Source organism: Eublepharis macularius, chromosome 6, assembly GCF_028583425.1.
Source record: "Eublepharis macularius isolate TG4126 chromosome 6, MPM_Emac_v1.0, whole genome shotgun sequence".
Lineage (NCBI taxonomy): Eukaryota > Metazoa > Chordata > Lepidosauria > Squamata > Eublepharidae > Eublepharis > Eublepharis macularius.
The window spans coordinates 107018438-107042093 of NC_072795.1; the positions used below are offsets into that span (position 1 = coordinate 107018438).

The 23656-nt window shown below is 42.1% G+C and overlaps 1 protein-coding gene across 1 annotated transcript in view; it reads right to left on the reverse strand.

The window, feature by feature from the left end:
• Positions 1-2074: 2074 nt before the first annotated feature.
• The window catches only part of PCDH15 (protocadherin related 15), a 521765-nt gene continuing 500183 nt past the window's right edge, over positions 2075-23656 (reverse strand). Inside the window, exons 33-38 of the mRNA XM_054983659.1 lie at positions 11985-12006; positions 10607-10645; positions 8896-8969; positions 7380-7509; positions 5885-5890; positions 2075-2819 (exon numbers count right to left, since the gene is read on the reverse strand). Of these exons, the coding sequence (XP_054839634.1) occupies positions 2268-2819; positions 5885-5890; positions 7380-7509; positions 8896-8969; positions 10607-10645; positions 11985-12006 (823 nt within the window). The 3' untranslated portion in view covers positions 2075-2267. The remainder of the gene's footprint in view (positions 2820-5884; positions 5891-7379; positions 7510-8895; positions 8970-10606; positions 10646-11984; positions 12007-23656) is intronic.

Consider the following 23656-nt stretch of genomic DNA (forward strand, 5'->3'; position numbering starts at 1 on the left):
GGCTTTAGCAGAGAACCTGACAGAAATAAAAAGCAAGATTGATTATTACAAACATCCCTGATATAAATGATTTTGCATCTTCTTTAATCTTCCATTCTATGCATCTACATAGAGGTTATTGCATTATATAATGAGTACATTTGTGATATCAGGGGCCTGATTCATGTTTTACTTAGATCAGTTTTATAGCTTTAAAAATTCCATTATGGAAGCTCCCCAGCAGCTGTAAATTTGCAAAGCTCCATTGGCTTCCGTAAAATTATGCTGATTTACCCCAGCTGAGCATCTCATCCTTGGGAGATAGTTCTAATTTATAGTGCTGTGAGATCTGAATTGTTCCCTTTGTATATTAAACAGCCCTTATAAATGGGAGAGGGTTTTTAAAAAATGTATACCAGGCATATTGTGCAGCACGTTATGTTGTAAATGTATAGAGTTGGAAGCAGTTAAATGGACAGAAGTACAATAACCTTTGATAACCTGGGCTCAGTTCCATACTGTGATGTTTCCATAGAGCCAACAGCAACACAGTACTGTCTGGGAACAAAGGCCGTTTTTACACACGCCCTGGGAGATCACGCAAACTCACGGCATGAAGCGTCTTCCTAGCACGATCTCCCAGCATGATCCCCTTTAATAGCCCAACGACATCAGAAAAAGCGCCATTAGATGGGATTGTGCCAGGAAATCGTGCTAGGAAGACGCTTTTATGTTGTGAGTTTCACACGATCTTCTAGGTGCGTGGCCGTGTAAAAATGGCCAAAAAAGGTAGCCCGTGGGTGAAGGGTGAGGCACTTGAACATTAACAAAGTACTTTCTCCATAATGGCCACATCACAGAGTTAAACCAGGGCTAGCATGCTGTAAATGTGGATTGACGTAATCTGTGCCTGGTTTGGCATGCACAACTGCCCTTACATGACTTTTCAAGTGCATAACTAGCTCACAATTGAAGCCACGTTCAAGATGTCCACTTAAAAGAAGTACTTGCCGCTTGGTTGGAGCTGAAGAGTTGCGCTAGAACCTAGATTAATCTTCACATGAGCGGACAGATTATGATGTATTGTGGGTGGTACCTGGAAGAATCTAGAATTGACTAGCTTTACAGACCCCAACTCTGGTTATTTGGTAGACAACCAGCTTTATTAGTTAAGACTCATAAAATACTGGCTAGTTGGCAATTGTACCAATCACCCCCAATTTTAGAAGTGCAGTAAATACAAGGCAGAGTTATATGAGCCAGAAATATGATGACGCATATCTCCCATCCTGTCAAATGGACCATACGAAGTGCACTAGAAACTCTTAGTGGTCATTATAGGAGTTTCTGGTGTGAACCAGAACCATGAACAGCAACAAAGTGTTTACAAGCAGTTACAAATTGGAGGGGATACAGAGATGAGCTATAAACATTGATCTAAGCCCAGGAAAGTATCTTAGGAAGTTCATATGAACGTTTCAAACACAATGGTAGATGAAGCCACTTGGTGGAGGGAGTATTAGTGGTGAAACAGATGGCTCTTTTAAGATTAGAGATGAAGGCATAGCAAAAGCCAATGCCTACAAGATTTAAAATTGGATAAATTCTTGTTTCTAAGGCACATTTTAAAAACTGAACGGATTTCCAAGGCAGTTGGTGACTTCCCACCACAATGTAGTCTTCGAATGAGGATTAAACATTCACAAGGCCAAAACGAACCTTGTTGGAGTTGTGCAAGAGCAGCCACCGAATTTATCATCCATGGGTGGCTGGGTGGTAGGCCAGATCACGGCCTGAAAATAACTTAGATCAGAAATATCAAATTGTGTAGGTTTGATCAGCAGGATAACTGGCTTCATGTCTGTGGGCTGAAATAGCACTGGCTAGAAAAGTTTCCATGTGCTTTACAAATAAGCAAACCAATGAATTCAATGTTGCCTTTTCTGCTGCAAACCCTGAAAAAGCAATTCCTGTGCATTTGAAGCAGTGGTTTGATGATTATTAAACAATAACTCCAGAGCCAACAAAACTAGTCCATTTTAATGAATACTTGTTTAGTGAATTGTGAATCTGCCAAAAAGAGTTGTTGGGAAGAACAATTAACTGGTACAAATGTGAGTGCAAATTCTCTGGGTTATTTTTTTGTTTTGTTTTGTTTTACTTTAAAGCATTTTGTTCAAAGTATATAACTTAGGTGTACGGTACAAAGTTCATACGGTTTTCCTCTGTGACGATAAAAAGAATACTTTATTATAAATGGAAGTAAAAATTAAAATGGAAAAGAGAGGTCACAGTTTTGTCATTGGTATGTGAAGGTTATTCCAAGGACCCATCCAGAGTTCCTCGTCATCGGACTGTGTGTGATCGCTGGGTAATTCCAAAGGCTCCTTGATATCCTCATTGTTCGCAACGGACTCTTGCTCTTCTGTGCTTTTCAACCGGTTGCCCCCTGACTTTGTTGCTATGTTGTCAGGGTCTACAGCAGAGGATGCAAAGGAAACACTGCATGGTCTTGTGTTTAGTTTGTCACTAGATGATGCCCCTGTTGAAAATGTGTTCAATGGGACATTCTCTTCTTGTGTCACTGCTAGCTTATCCAGTTTCTTGAAATGCTTCCCCAACCTCACAGGGGATGTGACCTTTAAACTATTTGAGAGGCAACTTCGTCGGGTTCTAATAACTGATCCATTCTGAGCTATGTAGATATTGCCATTGATATTGGTTTGAATGTTGGGGTTGCTGAGACGATTCTTCTGGCTTTCTGGTGCACTGTCCTCCCCAGTGGAACTGGTCTCATATTCCGGATCAACTACCAACTTGATTCTTTTCTTTCTGGCCCACTGTAAGATAATGAAAAGAGAAAGAAAACATTTAGCTATTTCATAATGCCTTTTTAAATATAATATATCTAGTTCCCTTTATGCTGCTAGACAAGAAAATTACATGTTTTTTGTAGCCCACATATTAAATAATCAATTTAGCCACACTTATGGATTGGATAGTTCAAGAACTCAGAGAACCAGCTTAATTCTCTATAAACATCCCTCTCCTCAGGCCACATGGATTCTTTATACTTGAGTACATGGAAGTGAGTAGGTAACCAGGGCCTATAAACCTCCCTTGAACTGTGTTCATCTGGAACCTCTTGCGTGTTGGGTCATTTGTATAATGCACTGAAAGTGCTTAGTTCTGATTTTATATTAGTTAGCATTTCTGTAACATAAGTGAATTTAATTAAGGGTAGACCATGAGAGATATGGGAAAAGGTAAGCACATCAACACATCTCTTTAGGAGGTGACAGGATGAGATTTGCGGCGTGTTTCTAGAGAACTGGAGTGACTAGCGGTGGAGAACTGGGTCAGGATAATGATCAGTGGCAATGATTTTTCCTGGTCTTCCCTCTAACAGTTTGTGACTCGGTTCTTTCTGAAATTCATTCAGTTCACCAGTAGTTTTCAAATGGTATCTTATACTTACCCCTATTATCAGACACTGAATTCACACAAGAAAGCTGTATCAATGATGCACGATACTCAATCATAGTATCAAAGGTATCACACAATAAATGTTGGCACAAAAAGTGATCCTTAGATAGCAACTCCTGGAGCTGTATATGTGCTAATAGAGTAAATATTTGCAAAGTCATTATCACTTCTGAATAGAATTAATTATTCCAAGTACTGTGCTGTAATGTCAGCTCATGAAGAGCCCTTGACATTTCTACTTCACAGTGCCCATTATGTAAAAAGCAATGGTATTTTGGAGCGCAACAATCTTTATTTCTGCAGAAAATGCAGGGATGTCAACAACAGTGGTGAGAAAAAAATACCCCAATAAATCTACTTCAGGATATCTCACACCATAGAACTCTAACAAGTACAAGTACTTCACCATTTTGATTAGTGGAATTCTACAAACCTAAGTTTTAAATTAAATAGTTGAAGATTATAGCAAGGTATTCCATATAATTAATTATCTATATAAACTTAGCAAGGCCATTTAAATTTGAATACTAAGCATGTAAATTCAATGTCAAATTAACAGTAAGGTTAAAAATTAGATTCCATGCAAAACACTTGACTAAGCTATTAGATTCTTGGGGAGTACACGGAAGACACAGAATTGTTTTATGCAAACAGTTCTGCAACGCAAAGTAGTAAGAGAGTTGCTTTCTAAGGCACACAGATGGACATTTTTAGAAAGCACAAGCCATGCAGTATACAAATAGACATTTTCTACAGAATTCGTTTTAAAACTCAGCATTCATGTGTACTTCCTAATGGCTGGAACATCAAGTAGTAATATCATGCATGTGTGAATGTGCCATCACAGATGAAACATCACAGGCAGAGGGTCCACATCAACTCACACCCCTTCAAGCACAAACTTTTCCCACAGGAGTTCATTTGCACATTCTGCTATTGATTCATAAGTGCCCAATAGTCACGAAGTCGTATGTGATTATATTGTGTAAATCAGCCCTATTAAAAAGCCCTGTAGAAAGGTTCTTAAAATCTAGGAATATTTCTAAGAATCAAATTTCATTATGTACACTTGGTTTTATATAAAGATCTTGATCTTGATATCTGAGCATACCGCACCTTCCTAGTTCTAACATATTTGTATTTATGCAAATATCTGAAGTTCATCAAGCCACTCAGATAAAGCCTCTTATTCTTTCCTTCCAAAAGTTTTTGTTTTTAAATGAATGGCAGAACTGAATAGTCTCCAGTTACGTTCACTAACTTTGTGATGCCCCAACTGGCCTAGTGTCCTCTCATGTCTCAGAAAAAACACACAGAGAACACTGCAAACCAGAGCACACTTTACTGCAAACAGTCTACCTTCTGTTTTTGTTTTGTTACATTTTCTAAAAAGATGTGGAGTCAGTAGGAATTTCTGATTCTGATGCTGTAGTAGTTCCACGATCTGATTGTGTTCTGCTTTTATCAATGGTGGAGGATGTTTCAGTTTCATCCGTCTCTTCTTCATCCACAACTGATGCTGATTCTTCCTCTTCTTCTGCTACTTCCTGTACTGTGTCATCTAATTCGCTTCCTGCTGTAGAGGACGCCTTCTTGGAACTGGTCTTGGAGCTCTTGTCTTGAACTGGTGGCACAGAGCTAACTTCACTGTTCTTGGAGCTTAGCACCGATGACCTCTTTGACTTGGTATCTTCTTCAGTATCAGATACTTTACTCTGGGAACCAGATTCTTCAGAGCGGTCAGATGTTTCTTCTGATTCACTACCTGATGAGGATCCAGATGATTCTGAATCTTCGCTTTCTTCATCGGAATCCACAGTACTCTCATTGGTTTCATCTTGGTCCAATGTCACTTTTAAATAGTCTTTATCTGACTGGGATGCGCTACTTGCGGAAGACGATGACTCTTCGCTTGAGGAAGATGATTTTCTTCTCCTTTTTCTCTTCTTACCATAGTCACTCTCTTCAGATTCACTTTCTGCAGTGACACTAATAGAAATCCCTGACTTGGATTCTGATTCGCTCACTTCCTCTGATGTACGTGGTTTCTTGGAAACACTAGCACGCTTCAGAGCACGGTCAGTCTTCTTGGGCAACGGTTTGCCCTCTGCTGATTTCTGGAAATAGCTTCCTTTAATAACCATGCTGTCATCTCCATCTGCTTGACCTGCTGCCATTAGCTTGTCATAATCTGCATCTTTGCCTCTTACTTTGTGTAGCATGGGGAATATCTTTGCTTTCTTCCATGGAGAAGGAGCAACCTCAACTGCTCCTACAGGTTTGTGGGCACTAACTGCTATTCGGCTCAGCTGCATCACTGCTCTTAGTTTCCTTCTCCCCTGCATGGGGCCTTCTGTTACAGCCTTCCTTTCACCTACAGCACTAACAGCTACTCGAGGCACTGGTCTGTGGCTTATACCTCTGCCTGCAACAAGTGCAGCTGGTCTCCTCCTCTGCAAATTATAAAAATGGAACTTCAGTACAATTTTGGGAATGAAATCATGCTATCCTAGAATACTTGAGGCAGGGAGAAAAGAAGAGTTATGCAAGATTCATCTGGAATAATTTAAGAAGTATCTTGATATCACTTTTTTTTACAAAGCGGCAAAGGAAGAGCTATCAGATTGCACCCTGGAATGCATTAGACATCACATCGGCCTCACTGCTTCACTTATCAGCTGTTCTTGTTTCAAAGTGCAACCTGTGATGTATATGCAGTACAGCTGCATGCCCTCCCGTAAAGAGCCATCTCAATAAGGCTTGCAGTGAAGGCAGAAAACAACTTTATGGCACAATAATCTGGGTTTTCTACATAACATGTATATCAGGTCATCGAGATGGTTTATACCACAGGAAACTGCTTTTAAGATATGAACTAGTTATAATGATAAACTGCCTTTAGTACAACAAAGCAGCTTTTAAATTATCAATCTGGCCACTAGAGTGTGGTACAGAACTGAAAATGAATAGGAAGAAAAGCTTGCAATTCTTTCCTTAAAAGGCTAAGTTACACACAACATGTCGCTGCCACCCAAAAAATAACCTTACTTCCTTGAGGTTGCTCTTCACATCTAAACGTAAAACGTAATGTCTGAAGTCATATGAGTTGCCAGAGTGTGTTTATCACAGTAACACCACCTCATACAGGTGTGCTACTAATATGAGATGTGACTCTGTGATAGTTGGGCATAAATTACTGCTTCAGGATGCAACCCACCATATTGTTTTCAGCACTATGGGCCTCCAAACAATACAACAATATCAAACGACTGGGACTGAGACATCATCTGTATCTGCCTACTGATTCAGAAGGAGAAACAGCACACAAGTTCTAGACCATCCACCTGATGTGATATGAAGGTGCAAGAGCTATGTCCTAGATTCTCATTTATCCATAGGCTCCTTGGAAATATTACCGGCGCTGAATGACCGTATAACCTTTTAAAGCCACCATGATGGTTTAATGCTGCCTCTAGACAAAGATAAAAGTACACTTGAGAGTGTTGGTACTCCAATAGTGTGTTGGTACTCCAATAGAACACATTTGATACTTGAGAGTGTTGGTATTCCAATAGAACACATTTGATACTTTGTAACTGATTCATTGCTCATGCCTACTTTTGTGCTTTCACTTTCCTTGCTTATTGTTGATTAGTAGGTTCCTCTCTTTTGCTAAGCCTCTAGACAAAGGACATGTTGTCTCCCTAATTTAAAAACTTTTTTTTACTGTAGCTTAATTCAGGGGGAGGGTTCTTTTCATCTGGCAAAAATCTAAATGCTGAATCTGAAATGGTTTTAGAATACAAAAGAAAAATTCATACTAATTTTACAAACATAATATGATGAACTATAGTGATGATAACAGGATTTCTAAAATGTTAAAGAACTGGCAGGAAAAAAAATAAATCTACTACCTCAGCTTCTGGTCCCTGTGGACTATAATAGAAGCCACCATCGCTCTCCACGACCACTTCTCCATATTCATCATACATCCCAGAAGGAGACAACAACCGGCGACGGCTTCCGTATTGAGGTAATTCGTACCTGGGAGAAAAGCCAGGTACAGACATTCTCTATGTTTGTATGCATGTAGATTGAGGGTGGTTACAAGTACACAGCAATAATCCTCTCATGTAGGCCACTTTATTATAGTTCCATCCTTAATCTAGAAATTCTTTGTGTTTGGTCTTGAATGGTTTAATTTTAGACACATTCTTGGTGGAACAAGGTATCTAGACTTTCATTCTTTCCTACCACAGCACATTTCTCTTCCAACATCCAGACCAAATGAGCCCTGTGTATGAGCTTCCAAATATTTTTTAAAATTTTGTGTTATAATTACCAATATTCATGATTTAGATTGGGACAGGTGAGTGAAGGGAGTGGGGCTTAAGCTCTGCCCCAGGCTGTTATCTTAACCTGAAATGGCCCTCTTGGGACAAACATAAAAATTCTGAATAGGGGTAAAAAAGGGTTTGGGAATTCCACACACAGACTTCCCAGCATTGTACTAGTTTTGGCCATGACTGCAAAACGGTGGTGGTGGTGGGGGGACTTGCTTCTGAGTTTACTGAAGACAGCACTTTATATAAAGTACTTCAGTGGATTATCTTCTCAGAGTCAGTCACTAAATAATAAATGCCCTAAACAACAGTCTGTTTCTTTTTTTAAAAGTTCCATTAAATTTCAAGTCATGTGTTTAGTATCATGGCACAAAGGTTTGGCCATTCATCTGTAATTTCACTTCACACATGTATTCTGACAAGTGACAGTAATATACTGAAGTAGATATAAAGATGCACGTATTCAGGACATGAGGACTTCATAAGTTCTCACATCACAATAAATCAACATAACATACTTTTCCATCTGTCCACATCTCAGAGCACATTATATTTTCATGTGTTCTTATGCCTTACAGATTACTCTTCTGTTAGCCAGAACCGTTTTTTCCAGATTCTGTGCTTGCTACATGTACAGATTTCTCTGAACGCAGAACAACTGATATGAAGGAGACGAGAACACAAATATAATATATTCAGTTGAATCTAAAAATTTAGCTTATCTTTGTTGAAGTTTCAGCACCTCTAGAGGTGACCGATCAACACTGACATTCACAAGAATAATTAACAGCTAGTTTCATAAGAACTGCATAACTCCATTTTTTTAGATGTTCAAATGGACTTTCAACTATTTCTTGAACTGTACTCCTCCCCATGCCACATAGCAAACTTTTAAAAACTTAGTGGACTTGAATGTGTGATAAGGATTTGCTATTCAAAAAAATCAAGACAAAAATTCCACCAGTCATACTAAAACCTTTGCAAGAACTAGTATGGATACCATCAAGTTACATATAGTTACACTAAGTTATAACAATACAAATGCCTAAATCTCAGATGAGTGTAGGAGATACAGAATAAATAATACCCATGTTCATAAGAGTAGTAATCTTGTCCATAGTACTCTTGGCCAGGATCTATGCCAGATTCCATAGAGAGTTCCTGTAAGTCACAATAAAAAGAAATTCAACTGGAAAGTTAGGGAGGTAAAAGATGTGGGTCTGTGGAAATACCTTTCACATGGAATCAGGCTTCAAGTGAGTACATATCTGACACTCATAAATACTACTTTCTGTGAGTTGGGGCCAGCAGGCACGAGACATAAGTGTGATTTGCCCCAGTTGTATGATCCTTCCCACTCCAAACAGCAAGAGAAGTAGAGGTGTCAGAAGGGCTGGAATTTGGGGTGAAAACTCCTTTCTCACTGCCCCCCAATGGCTACTATATTTGGCTTCTGGATCTCTCCCCCTTGGTCCTCCTCTGCATATGCTACTGGGAAGTACACTTCTTTTGAACATATAGATTTCATTTAGCTACTGTGGCTATAACCACTGACAGACCCATCCTCTGAATTTACCTATTGTGTGCACACTTCATCTTTGCTGAGGTCACATTTTCATGTGTTGAGGCCCTTATTCCAGGCTAGATGGCTGTGATCACATGCAGGAAAGGAAACATTTGGAAATGGAACTCTGAATTACATGGTGGAGAGTGCCATCAAGACATAGCAACCCCTGGTGAGGTTTTCATGACAAGAAACTAACAGAGGTGGTTTGCCATTGCCTGCCTCTGCAACCATGGTCTCAATTGGAGGTCTCCCATCCAATTACTAACCAAGGCCAACCCTACTTAGTTTCCAAGAGCTGATAAGATTGGGCTTGCGTGGGCTATCCAGGTCAGGGCCTGAATTACATATGCCTTAAATATATACTTTGCCTATTCTCTAAAGAGCATCTATTGTTTAGTATTACAAATTGTGACTATTTATATTTCTCTTTGTATCGCTCAGAATCTTTTTAATGTTCACAGTTTCCAAACTTTGCCAGTGTAAATTCCCTAAAGTACTTATTCTAAATTCCCTAAAGTACTTAAAGTACTTATACACAGGATTGTTGGTGATAATACTTGATTCAAATACTAGTTGGATCTAGCACTAAGCTGGGGGTGGGGGATTACATTAAGTCTAGAGGCTAAAATTAATTAAGTGTATCACTGGGGTGGTGGTGGACAGAACATATGGGGTAAATATGCAATTCATCTTGTCCACATAAGTAGTCATTTGTGTGGTGCTGAACCTACAAGCTCCTAAGATCAGTTTCGGTTCCTATCAGCTGAAAATATTATGGTAGGTCTGGATGACCAAACCACATCTGGCTTTCCCATAGGTGAAACACCAAATTCTAATTATTCATCCTTCCTTAATGGAAGGATTATTAGAGCAGAAAGGATGTTACTAATAATCATTCAGACCCTTGAGTATAGCTTATAGCACTGCAGTAAATTATAATATTTAGGGCAAACATGATCTTTGGACAGTTTCAATGACAGCACAGAAGCTAGATTAAAAAACAATTGCAACAATCGCGTAATTGAGTCAAGTTGCTGAAATTCATGAAGCTGTGTACAAAACTGCTAATTAAACTGTACTTAATAACTATATTCTTAAAAAAATAAATGAAATATGCTTCTGGTTTCCTTCAGCAATAAACACAGAGAGGTGTTGAAAACCAAAATGTGTATCATAATGTATTCCATGTAAATAAAAAAGGAGAAAACAATAAAAAAGGAGAAAACAGTACCTCTGGTCGGAGAAGAGCAGGCCTCAGTAGTTGCTGTTGCTGATAAAGAAGAAACAGAAAGAGGGTTATGAGAAAGATTTAATAGAAAATGCAAGTAATTTATTTTGAGATTAAAAGGTTAAAAGGAAAACTTTAAACCATTGCAACAACAGTATTTCTGCTAAGAACTATAATGTCTGAAATGTACTTCAATACTTGTTCAGAATTCACCAAGCTGTCCTGAAGCTGTAATTTGGATCTAGTGGAAAATTTCTACTGATGGCAAGGAGTGTGATGTTAGTCAGCTCCCTCCCTCCAGCCCTATTCCTGTGCTGTTTCTAGGCATCCTGTGTCCCTGGAAAGCAGCATGTGGAGGGAGGGAAATTTTGGGCTGCAGTGGGAGGGGGAGAGGGAGAAATCCCACTCTGCTAACAGGTATTCTTTCCATCAGTGGAGATTTTGTGCGCAATCCATACTTTTGGCTTCTCTTGAGACAAAGAGCAAAGCTGCTTTAAATTCAGAGCATATGTGTAAGGATCCTGTTGACTGTTCTGTGGTCTGTGTGGTGGTTCCCTGTCTGTGGGACCAAGCTCCTATGGACACAAAGGCTAAAGGCTATATGGTAGCCTCACATTGTTAGTCAGGACAGTTTCTTATGAGACATTCTGAATTCATTCTAAACAAATTCTCAGGAACACAGCGTTCAGGTATTTTAAAAAGTGCCATGTGTATAGACTTCAGCTTTCCCTTTCAAAATATATGAATCACTGACTGAGCAGGATTGTAATTTAATTTCAAGGGGAAAGAATCACTTCATATACAAGTGTGCCATTAATGTTGATGTAATCTGTGTGGGGTTTTTACAGATCTTGCCAAAGTACAAAATGTCTCTTATGGTGGAGTTCTGGCAATCTGAGTCCATCCGCTCAGTGCCCCATGTGGCTGGATACCGAACATGAAATGAAAACAGTGGCCAACTGATGTCATAATATTAAATGAGATCTCGCTCAGATAGAAAAGGGATGTGAATGGGAAACCATGAACTGCTTGAACACACACACATCTCTTGTGGGCACAAAAGGCTTCTCCTATCAAGTGCTCATCTTACATTACATTTATGTGAAGATATAATAACTGACAAATATATAATCTATGATATGAGTAGAAAAATATTTCCCCTAACAGTCAGCAATCAGGTTAGAGAAGTCACAAATGCTGAATCTGGGAGCCTAGAGAGGACCCTGTTGGACACAGCTCTCATTACCAGCTTTGACTGATAATTCAACAACAACTTATATCCATCTGTCTAATGAACTAAACAAAATTTAAAAAGCTATTCTAAAGAAAAGAACTACAAACTGGAACTTGCTACCAAAAATGCATGGAGGGACTGCCTTACCTCTTGCTGTGCATAGCCTCGCCTGAAATTAAGGGGGAAAAATAACGTTAATACAAGTTATGAAGTTATGAGTGTATATCTGTATCTCCAGTAGCCCTAGATTCTCAACAGAAAGGTGGACAGTTTCAGAGTACAACGTAAACATTAAAGGTACTTCAGGACATACCACTAAACTGTATTACAAGGAATGAGGGATGAAATCTGTGTTACACATTCACAGGAAGGCTTTTTCCTTCTCTTTGCTTCCCCAGGCAGAAGGTGCATGCCCCTGAGACCATACGTAACCCACATATTTCTTTGTTTAACCTCAATTTCACCTAGGATCGTATGAGGAGTATAAAAGGGGATTAAAAAGCTTTAATGTGGTTGGGTGCTCTTGGGTGCTTCCACTGAAAACAATTATCAACACAGAAAGAACTGTTGTTATGGCAACAATATGTGAACAGGCTATTAATATCTCTTCATGACAGATTCTGACTTATGAAACTAGTGTACGAATATGTATGGCTTTGGACAAGTATATCCTTTGGCACGGCATGACTATTCATGTCCTGAGCATGGGCCCCTTCAGCACATTTTCTTCTGACAGTGGGTCTTATTTGGCGTGCCCCCAGTAAACTCTTATTGGCCCTCCTCCTTGGTTGTGTGTGTTTGTTTATATGTTTATATGTTCTTATTGTATTTTATATGCACAATTTTAGTGTTTAAAATGTTTTAATGTCTGATGTTTGCTGCCTTGGGGACCTTATTTGGGTGGAAATGCACATATAAATGTTTTTAAATAAATACTATTATTTCCTCATCTACTCCATTTTCCACCGGGGCTCTAGTGCGGCACATATGGCACTTCCACCAGTGCGTGGAATGCTCTGCCTGTGCTCCAGGGCTTCTGAATACTGCAGTTCCTTGCTCTTCCAAAAGAAGCCATTTCAGAAATCCATGGTGGTTTCCTAGCTGCACTAGGAACGGAAAAGCTTCAGTGCAGATGCAGGTGCTCTGGGGCAAATGTGTGGATGTCAGTAGACTTATGCCAGGATGATCTGTTGCTGTCTCCACAGCACAGTGAAGAATAACTTTTGTTGCAAAAGCATTATCAGCAATTTTAAGTCCACATGCAACTTACATAAAGACAGACTGTCCTTATTTCACCCAGTTTTGCTCAGTTTTGACTGTAAGATTCTACTAATTCACATTAGTAACATATTTATGAACAAAATTCAAGGATTATTTTCTGAAAAAAATAGCATATGCCCATCACGTACTGCTTCCCTATAAACAACTTGTTTCAAAGTAGAGATGGGCACGATCCAAAAAAAAAAATACCGATTAAGCCGTTCGTGGATCCGGGCCGCTGCCGAAACCAGGCCACCGATTCTAACCGATCAAGTCCCATTTCCGATCCGGAATCGGGAAGGCCAAAGCAGGAGGGCGCCCCGTTGTTTCCAGCGATATAGGAATGGTGGTTGGTAGCAGCGGCTGCCAGGCCCGGCAGGCAGGGGGAGGCGGCGACGAGCTTCAGGGAGGGAGGGGACATTCACACACACTTAGAGTAGGGGGGGAGTTTTTAACCCAGCAACGAGCCGCCTCCCCTCATGGAGGGGACATTCCCAGGGCCGGATCTATGGTTGCTAGTGCCCAGGGCAACCGTAGTCAGGCTCTTGCGCAAGCACGCGCGCGCACACACGTGCTTGTGCTCCTGGGTCGCCCCCCCCCCCCGCCCACTCAGCAAGCCGGCTGTCCCGGTGCGCTGCAGAGCTGGCGGCAGCGTGAGTGGCTCGGTGGCTGCCCGTGCTGTTCACCTGCCCTGCAAGACAAGGGGCGGCCGGCTTGCCCGCGCGCCCCTTGTCCTGGGGAAAGGCAAACGGTGCAGGCAGCCTCCCAGCCTCCCGCGCTGCCTTTTGCCTTTCCCCAGGACAAGGGGTGGCTGGCTTGCCCGCGCGCCCCTTGTCCTGGGGAAAGACGAATGGCACGGGCAGCCTCCCAGTCTCCCCTTGTCCTGGAGAAAGGCGAACGGCGCAGGCGACCTCCCAGCTTCCTGCGCTGCCTTTTGCCTTTCCCCAGGACAAGGGGCGGCCGGCTTGCCCACGCGCCCCTTGTCCTGGGGAAAGACGAATGGTGCGGGCGGCCTCCCAGTCTCCCGCGCTGCCTTTTGCCTTTCCTTTGTGCCCATGGCTTCAGAACACCGCCTTCCCCCTCCCTCCCCTGGGTTGCCGCTCCGTGGTTGGAAGGAAGCCTGCTAATCAAGGAAAGCTGGGCTTCCATTCATGTTTCGAGGGCGACAGAAGGAGGGCAAACAGCTCATTCCCCTGGCTCCGTTGCCCTGGGAATAAATTACTGGCGCAAGAGTGTCTGCAATTCCGAACAGAAACCGATATATCCGATCAAGTCCCGAACAAGCAAACCCCCGACTGCTGGATTGGTTGCTGTGGACGGAACCGATTAGTTGAGTCACGATGGCGCAAACACCAAAATCGGGTTTTTTTGAAATTGTAATTCAGATCGTGCCCATGTCTATTTCAAAGCAACTTGGGAGGTACTGAGTGGGTCACTTACAAACCCCAGTCAAATAGATAGAACTTGCAGTGAGATTTCTGTATGGTTAGTAGTGTTGTCCAACTGCAGCCTGGAAACAGAAACTTAAAATTCACCAAATGAAATGAGAATAAGAAAGCAATGCTAAGCAGGTCTACTTAAAATTGTAATAATCTATTCAGTGGGGCTTACTCACAGGAATATGGTTTTAGGATGGCACTGTACAGCTGCTTTTTTTTGCGTAGTTACCTGGAAGGAAGCACTGTTAAATCCAATGGGACTTATTTCTGAGCAGGAATGAGTGGCATGTAGTGATGACTTTTCCTGTTCACTTGCCCCTCCCCCCCACCCCCGGCCGACCTCATCTGCTCCATGCCCTACCTGCTATAGCAGGTGGAGTTTTGACTGTGTTGTACAGCAGGTGAGGGAGCAGAAAAAAGTGATGGGGGAAGAGTGGGTGATAACAGCTGCTAATTCTACATCTGGGATTTTAAACATAGATATGTTGCAGCCTGGCAATCTTCAAGTCAAATGTGTACCCTTGACGTCAACAGGATGTGTCCCCTATGAGGTTGCATGGGATTGTCAGCCTAAATAGTTTTTAACATACTTCGTACCATTGATTTTAGTCAGATTTAAGAGTGTTTAACTCTCTCTGGACTGTACCTTTCACGTTTTCAGTCTTATACAGAACGATGTATTGTCGAAGGCTTTCACGGCCGGAGAACGATGGTTGTTGTGGGTTTTCCGGGCTGTATTGCCGTGGTCTTGGCATTGTAGTTCCTGACGTTTCGCCAGCAGCTGTGGCTGGCATCTTCAGAGATGTAGCACCAAAAGACAGAGATCTACCCCACCCCTCCTGAGTAGATACAAATGACCTACATCTTTCCCACACTGTGACACTGAGAGATCTCTGTCTTTTGGTGCTACACCTCTGAAGATGCCAGCCACAGCTGCTGGCGAAACGTCAGGAACTACAATGCCAAGACCACGGCAATACAGCCCGGAAAACCCACAACAACCATCTTATACAGAACTTTTCTTTATATCCTGATATAGACATGAGGAGAGTGTGAGACAGAGTAAGTGCACAAAGTTACACTGTGGATGAAGGGAATGGTAGATGGGAAAATGAAGAACAATCTGGAAGACAATAAAGAACAGTCTAGAGGATAATAATCATATTTAATTTTTAATATTAGTATCTGCAAAGTTTTACTATTAACACTCAGTGAGTGTACTTGATTATCAAGGTAAATTATTATCACTGTTCATGATAGGAAAGTAATGAGCAACTAAAATGAAGACTTATCACCAAAAGATGATCAGTGACTTTTTGAGGTCTCCCGAAGCTGTGCCAAATCTCATATCTTTATTGCCTGTGCTACATTTTCTACAGTGGGTCACCTCATGCCTTGAAATCTTGCCTGCTGAATCAGAAGAGGGGAATTTGTGGGAGGAAATTGGTGGGCAAGAGAAGGGGAATTAACTTTCTTCCTGCTCACTTTGCAATACCTCCCTGGTCACTTTTTCCTCAGCTGGAGATCCAGGCCCATATTTGCAATTGATCTCCAGCTTGGGGAAAGTAGCTGAGGAAATGGGGAGTTGATGGGTGGGGAACGGTTAGTGCACCCCAATTTCTCCTTCATTTCCTCCATGGCAGGTCTCTCCTTTCCAGTGCCATTGTGCAAAGGAGTAGCGGCAGTTTGGGTTTCAAGACACCTGAACACACATGAAGCTGCCTTACACTGAATCAAGAATATTGGTCCATCAAGTTCAGTATTGTCTAGTCAAACTGGCAGCATTCCACAGTCTCTGGCAGAGGTCTTTCTGCCTGGTCCTTTTCACTGGAGATGCCAGAGATTGAAATTGGGACCTTCAACATGTCAAATTGATGCTCTACCACTGAGCTGTGGCACCTCCCCACACACTAGTAAGAATGTGTAATTGTATCGATAGTCTTGAAAATGGGAATGCTGTGATCCAGAATGGTGCATGCACAGAAATGCTTGCAAATGCACACAGTGCATTGGATCCAGACTAAATTTTTCAATGCAGAACTTTTCTGCCTTCCTCCTTCTACTGTAGCCCAATGATCTCCACAAAATGCTGCTCCTGGGGGATAGGAGAACCTGAAAAATGCCATGAGGGGAGACTGCAGCAGGAAGGGAGAATCAGAAGATACTGCCAATTAGTCTGGATACAATCCAGAGAGTGGCTAATTTTCTTCTAGCCATAGTCTCTTGGACTTCATGGGTGTTGCCTTGGCTTTTGGGGAAGCTTTTTGAGAACTGTTGATGGCAAGGGAAAGCTATGTAAGCTTCAGACCTCAGGAGAAGTCAGGGTTGCAAGAAAGCCTACTGCCTTAATTATGAAGGAAGGATAAGCTATAAAACTTTACCTAATAAAAGCATGACAATATGTATCACTGGACCATAGAATGTATTATCAAAATGTAAACTACATTTGCAAAGCAATTTATTAGTTTTAATAAGTAAGATAAAGTCTCGGAAATGATTGCCATTGAATTTTGTCTGGGTCTTAGGTACAAAGTGGGATATAAATCTAAGTAAGCAACATTCCTTGTATATATGTTGTCTAAATTAGAAAAAAGGTGATCAATTTACTAGTCAGCTGTAGTTCTCTTAATTTGTGTTCTGATTCTTCAATTAAGAATCTTGGACCTTGTCCATAATTTCAATTCTTGAGAAGATTAAAAAAAAATTGATCCAAGTTTCTAGACCTTGCTATTGTGGAAGGTTTCTTCATAATGTGCAAACTAGAAAGAACTTGTAGTAGCTGAATGAAGAAGAGTAGACCTATCTCTTGCATTGCTCCCAATGTCAATCTTACAAAAACCCATTTCCATCTAAAAACAATAGTGCATGATATGCCAGAACATACAGGAAAACAACATTTGTTTTATATATTTGGTATTTAAAAATAAAAAGAAACATAGTTTGCATGCTATCCCTACAATGCTATATACTCAATTTATCAGTTCAACAGTTATCTAATTGGCTACTCCCCAGTGGATATTTTTCTTTGCCTTACTTTTAGGCAGTTTAAAGTTACCATTTTGTTAAAAACCAAAGATAGATCAAAATCAAATGCAGTAAACAGAAGTTCGAATTATAACATGCTATCTTTACCCTTTGGCTCTTGAGATATTTAAAGCATGAAAGACACTATCTCTCTATTCGTTTGATAAATACTCGTCCTTTCAAACAGCTCAAGGAAAGACAGCTTGTTTGCCTTTAATCAACTCCACTCTACTGATACAGTATACAAAATATACTTTTTTGGAGATTCAAAAGTGGCTTTATAGAGCCATAGTTGCCAGCAACATACATATACACGCCTCTTAACCATTTCTGTTCCTATCAAAATGCTTGAGAAATGGCGCCACCTCTGTAGGGCTGTATTTGAAACTGGTAATCATACTGCTAATTCAGGTATGAACTGGTCCAAGTTGTGGGACATAAAGTTCATTTGCTAGAAACATATCTTTGACCCTAGTCTCTTGACTGGCTTCAGAAGCCGACTATTATGTTTTATTTATTCATTTATAAAAATAATTTTATAATACCCTTCCCCACCAAAGGTGAGCTCCAGGCAGTTTTCATAAAACAGTTCATCAAATCATAGGAGAGAGAGAAACCAAAATCATAACCACAGCCCAAATACATTCCAGACAGCCAAAACCAATTCTCAACCAACCAGTGCTACATTTCAAAATCAACAGTATATAAACCAGTAGTGTTGATTAATCAGATTAATTTAAATTAAAAGCTTTTGAAAATAAAATTGATTTACAAACCCTCTGGAAAAATACACTAGGAGGGTGTAGCTCATCCCCCCCCTCAAGCAGCTCAATTGCTCTGGAGCTATCACTAAAAAAGCTCTGAAATGGACTGTTATGTCCTTAGCCCCTGCTGTGAGAAGAATACTGTTATGTTACGCACTTTGGAAATTTCCCTGTATTGTAATCTCTTTTATATGCAACAAACATGGGATGCACAGAAAATTCTTGACTTTGACCTTGCAGAGAATGATTCACAGTTTGTGTTTTCATACATCCTGCCTAAGATCAAATGGTTAGGTTACCTTCTGACATGGAACCAGCACATGTAGCTGAGCTCTGTTTCAGGAAGTTACAAGAAGCACAAAGGAAGTGTCATTCACTTGCACTTCCTGTTTCTATGCTTGTGTAAATGTGCAGAAGAGCTATGCATTTCTATTTTGATTCAGTACAACTTCTTTTTTGTTTGCGCTACATAAAATGATCATCCATGTCAAAAACTTTTAACATTTCTAAGAAGCATTCTTAAAATGACAGAATGCTCATTTCAACCAGCAGATTCTTTTGAGCTTCCCTTGGCTGAACTAAAGAAGCCTTTGTAAACAGGCTTATTGTGTACCAACCAACCCACTTGCATATCAAAGGTCATACATGATTAGAGATTCATTATTCTCTTGATGAGATTCACTAGAAACTAATTTCAAAAGGTAATGGTCACTTGGTTCTGAATAATTTAATGGTTTTGACAATGTGCGACAATGTGTGTTCTTTTGCATGAAAGTGCGCATCTCCTGGCTGTCTATATTAGCCATTTAAACAGCCATGCTTAACTTCACTTACAGTCAGGTGTTTTGTTATATCTAGGGGTGTGCAAGCCAAAAAATTTCGGCTAAAGCCGAAAGCCGAAAGAAGAATCTCTTTCGAATAAGCTGAAAGCCGAAACGGCCAGCCGTTTCGGCTTTCGGCTTTCGGCTTTGTTTCGGCTTGGTTTCGGCTTTCGGCTTTTTCAATGGGAAAATGCCTCCGTCTTCCCGGACGTCTGGGGGAGGCATTTTCCCACCGAATCAGCCCAAAATTGGTGGAGACCTTCCTCTAACCCCTCTCTAAAACATCCCCAAGTTTCAGACCGATTGGACTTTGGGGGGCCATGTTATGGCCCCCCAAACAGGTCCCCCTATCCTCCCATAAGAAAGCGAAGGAGCAGCATATTGTTAGTATGCTGCTGCTCATCTTCTTCATTATTTCCTATGGGGAAAAATGAAGAAGCAGGCTTCCTTTGCCAGGGGTGGCATTTTGCATGCCAAATGCCCCCTTACCCTCAGGGGCCCTTCTCCCACCCTTCCTTCCACCCCCCACCAAGGCTCAGCCTGCTCCCACTTGGGGGGGGCATTTCATGGCAGCAGTATCTTACACAAAAATAACACAACTCACTTAACATCAGAGAATCACAAAAGCACAATTCCTGTCAAAAACACTTTATTTCTTAAACAGTTTTAGGATACACAGCAGGGGGGCGCACCAAAGGGCATGATAGAAGTGTACTACACAAAATAATACAACCCACTTCACCGTTTTTGACAGCAGTTGTGTTTGTGTGATTCTCTGATGTGAAGTGAGTTGTGTTATTTTTATGTAGTACACTGCTTTCATGCCCTGTTGTGCCTTCCTACTGTGTAACCTAAAGCAGTTAAGGAAATAAAGTGCTTTTGACAGCAATATTTTGGGGTGATTCTCTGATGTCAAGTGAGTTGTGTTATTTTTGTGTAAGATACTGCTGCCATGCCCTTTGGTGTGCCCCCCTGCTGTGTAACCTAAAGCTGTTCAAGAAATAAAGTGTTTTTGACAGGAATCGTGTTTTGTGATTCTCTGATGTTAAGTGAGTTGTGTTAATTTTTCTGTGTGGGGGACTGCTGGTGTAATGTGTCATAATGCTTTGCCTACTTGTACTTTGAAAGGGAGAAAATAATTTTTAAAAAACTTTATTTTGTGTTGTTCGTGTTTTATTCTTTGTTGTGCAGTTGGTTCCCATCATAGGGAACAATGGGGCTGGCTGGCCAGCCATCTCTGTAGGTGGTGGGGGAATTTGAGGGAGGGTGTCTGTTCTTCAGGTGCTCTTTCACAGGGACCAGCTGGCACTCAGAAGTGTGCCCACCATTGTGGCACCCCTGGGCTGTGCAGAATTGCCCAGGGAAAGAGAGTTTAGAAGTTCCCAGCATAGGGAACAAAGGGAGAGGGCTGGCCTTTGCCAGCCTGTTCCTGGGGTTATGGGTGTGGGGCAGGTGGGGGTGGATTTGGGTCTGTGAGGGGCTAATGTGGGGATTTGGGTCTGTGTGTGGCAGCTGGGGGGAATTGGGTTTGTGTGGGGCTGTAAGGGGTGGACTTTAGGGGCTGAGAGGACCTACTTGGGGAGGCCATGAAATGCCTCCCCCCAAGTGGGAGCAGGCTGAGCCTTGGTGGGGGGTGGGAGGAAGGGTGGGAGAAGGGCCCCAGAGGGTTGGGGCCCTTCTCCCCTGGCAAGACAAGCCCCCCCCAGCTGTCAGTGGTAGAGAAAAGAGCACCTACTTGGGGAGGCCATGAAATGCCCCCCCCAAGTGGGAGCAGTCTGAGCCTTGGTGAGGGGTGGGAGGAAGGGTGGGAGAAGGGCCCCAGAGGGTTGGGGGGCATTTTGCATGCAAAATGCCACCCCTGGCAAGACAAGCCTCCCCCAGCTGTCAGTGGTAGAGATTAGAGCACCTACTTGGGGAGGCCATGAAATGCCCCCCCCAAGTGGGAGCAGGCTGAGCCTTGGTGGGGGGTGGGAGGAGGGGTGGGAGGAGGGCCCCTGAGGGCTGGGGGGCATTTTGCATGCAAAATGCCACCCCTAGCAAGACAAGCCTCCCCCAGCTGTCAGTGGTAGAGATGAGAGCAGAGCACCTACTTGGGGAGGCCATGAAATGCCCCCCCCAAGTGGGAGCAGGCTGAGCCTTGGTGGGGGTGGGAGGAAGGGTGGGAGAAGGGCTCCTGAGGGTAAGGGGGCATTTTGCATGCAAAATGCCACCCCTGGCAAAGGAAGCCTGCTTCTTCATTTTTCCCCATAGGAAATAATGAAGAAGATGAGCAGCAGCATGCTAACAATATGCTGCTCCTTCGCTTTCTTATGGGAGGATAGGGGGATCTGCTTTGGGGGGCCATAACATGGCCCCCAAAGTCCAATCGGTCTGAAACTTGGGGGGGGGGGTTAGAGAGGGGTTAGAGGAAGGTCCCCACCAATTTTGGGCTGATTCGGTGGGAAAATGCCTCCCCCAGACGTCCGGGAAGACGGAGGCATTTTCCCATTGAAAAGCCGAAAGAAGCCGAAACGTTTCGGCTTTTTTTCTTTCGGCTAGCCGAAACGTTTCGGCTTTCTCCGAAACGTTTCAGCTAACCCGAAAGAAGCCGAAACACTTTTGTTTCGGCTTTCTTTCGGCATTCAAAAAGCCGAAACGCACATCCCTAGTTAACATAAGAAGAGCCCTGCTGCACCAGAGGTGGACCAGTTTGCCTTGGAAAGTGAACAAACAGGACAGAGAGGCCAAGGCCTTCCCATGATGCTGCCTCCCAGCACTGATATTCAGAACTTTGCTGCCTCTGTATATGGAAGTTCTCTTTAGTCACCATGGCTAGTAACCATCAATTCACCTATCCTGCATGACTCTGTCTAACCCCCTTTTAAAGCCATCTGTGCTCATGGCCATCACTTTGCCCACTAGCAGTGAGTTTCAGTTTAATCTCATTGAATTATGAAGCATTTCCTTTTGTCTCTCCTGAACCTAATGCCCATCAACTTAATTGGGTACTCCTGAGATCTAGTGTTATGGGAGAGGAATAAACACTGGGGTGGATCTAAGACCTGTTTCTGCAAGCACAGCCATTCACAGAACATAATTTTCACTGCACCCCACTCCCATGGCAGTCTGAAATGCCCCCACATTCCAGCTTCTGGGTGTCCCCTTCCACCCTGGAACAGAATTTCTGGCTGCCACAGGAGGGGGAAACTATGAAAGCTGTGCTCTGTGGGCAGAAATCCTTGTTCTTGTGCAAAAACGCCATTGGATCCACTCATTATAAACTCAAGCCCTTGGGAACTAAATTCCTTCCTTTCCTTTTCAGAGCTCCTATGATCAAAGGATCTTGAGCAATGATTAATAGAATAATAAACTAATTTCTAAATGAAAGTATAACAACAATAACAAAAACTGATTTATATACTGCTCTTCAGGACAACTTAACACCCACTCATAGCGGTTTACAAAGTATGTTACTATTATCCCCACTACAATCACCCTGTGAGGTGGGTGGGACTGAGAGAGCTCTGAGAGAGCTGTGACTGAGCCAAGGTCACCCAGCTGGCTTCAAGTGGAGGAGTGGGGAATCAAACCCGGCTCTCCAGATTAGACTTCCGGCACAGTTAACCACTACACCAAACTGGCTCTCCCATGTTACCCATGGGAACTGTTTTCCAGGATCTCAGCTTCTTATAATAGCCCTAGTCTCTTGTTGCACCCTCCAATACATGGCAATAATTAAGAGGAATTTAATTCAAGTTCTCTCTCAAACTCTTTATCTCTTGCTGGAAGCCATAAACATCCATAAGGAGCAGGGGCTAGAAGTGTGTGCCTGACCAAAAATGGGAAAGAACAAAGAAATCTTTTGCAGGAAGGGTTTTAATTTGGTTCTGCTCAAAATTGGTTTTGGAGGTATGAAGATGGAACTAGCACTGCCTGTGTAGGGTCCATGTTATAATAGCTCTTCCTTGGAAAGAAACAGATTATTACAGTAACACAGTAATTCTACAGTGCTTTGAAGGAGACAACTTTTTATTGTCAAGGGAAGGAAGAATGCGAAACAACGTATAATGGTGAGTAATAGTATGGTAATAAGGCTTGCAAAGACAGTCAGCTATACCACATGGTCTTCAGTTCCAAAATAATGACTTACAACTTTTTTTTAAAGCACAGATTACTCTTATCCGAATCACTGCTACCACTAGCGTAACTGTGCTTTATTCTATAAGTGCCCTAAAATATTCAAATCCAGTTACAGCAGGAAAAGAAAATGGATTATCATTCTCCCCTACACATTTGGCTATTATTGCGTCTCATGACATGCACTGGAGCTGAAATCAAGTCCACCTTGAATGGGAACTTTATTAGGCACAGAACATTTCTAATGTGTCAGCAGAACTCAAGTGATGAAGTTTGCAGGGCTTGGCTCTGGGACAAAAGAGAATCTACCTTCAGCAGTTTTTGATTGAACCATCCATACTTGTCCCAAGTACACTGGAGGAAAAAGCCAGCAACCAAAGAAGAGCAGCCTATTT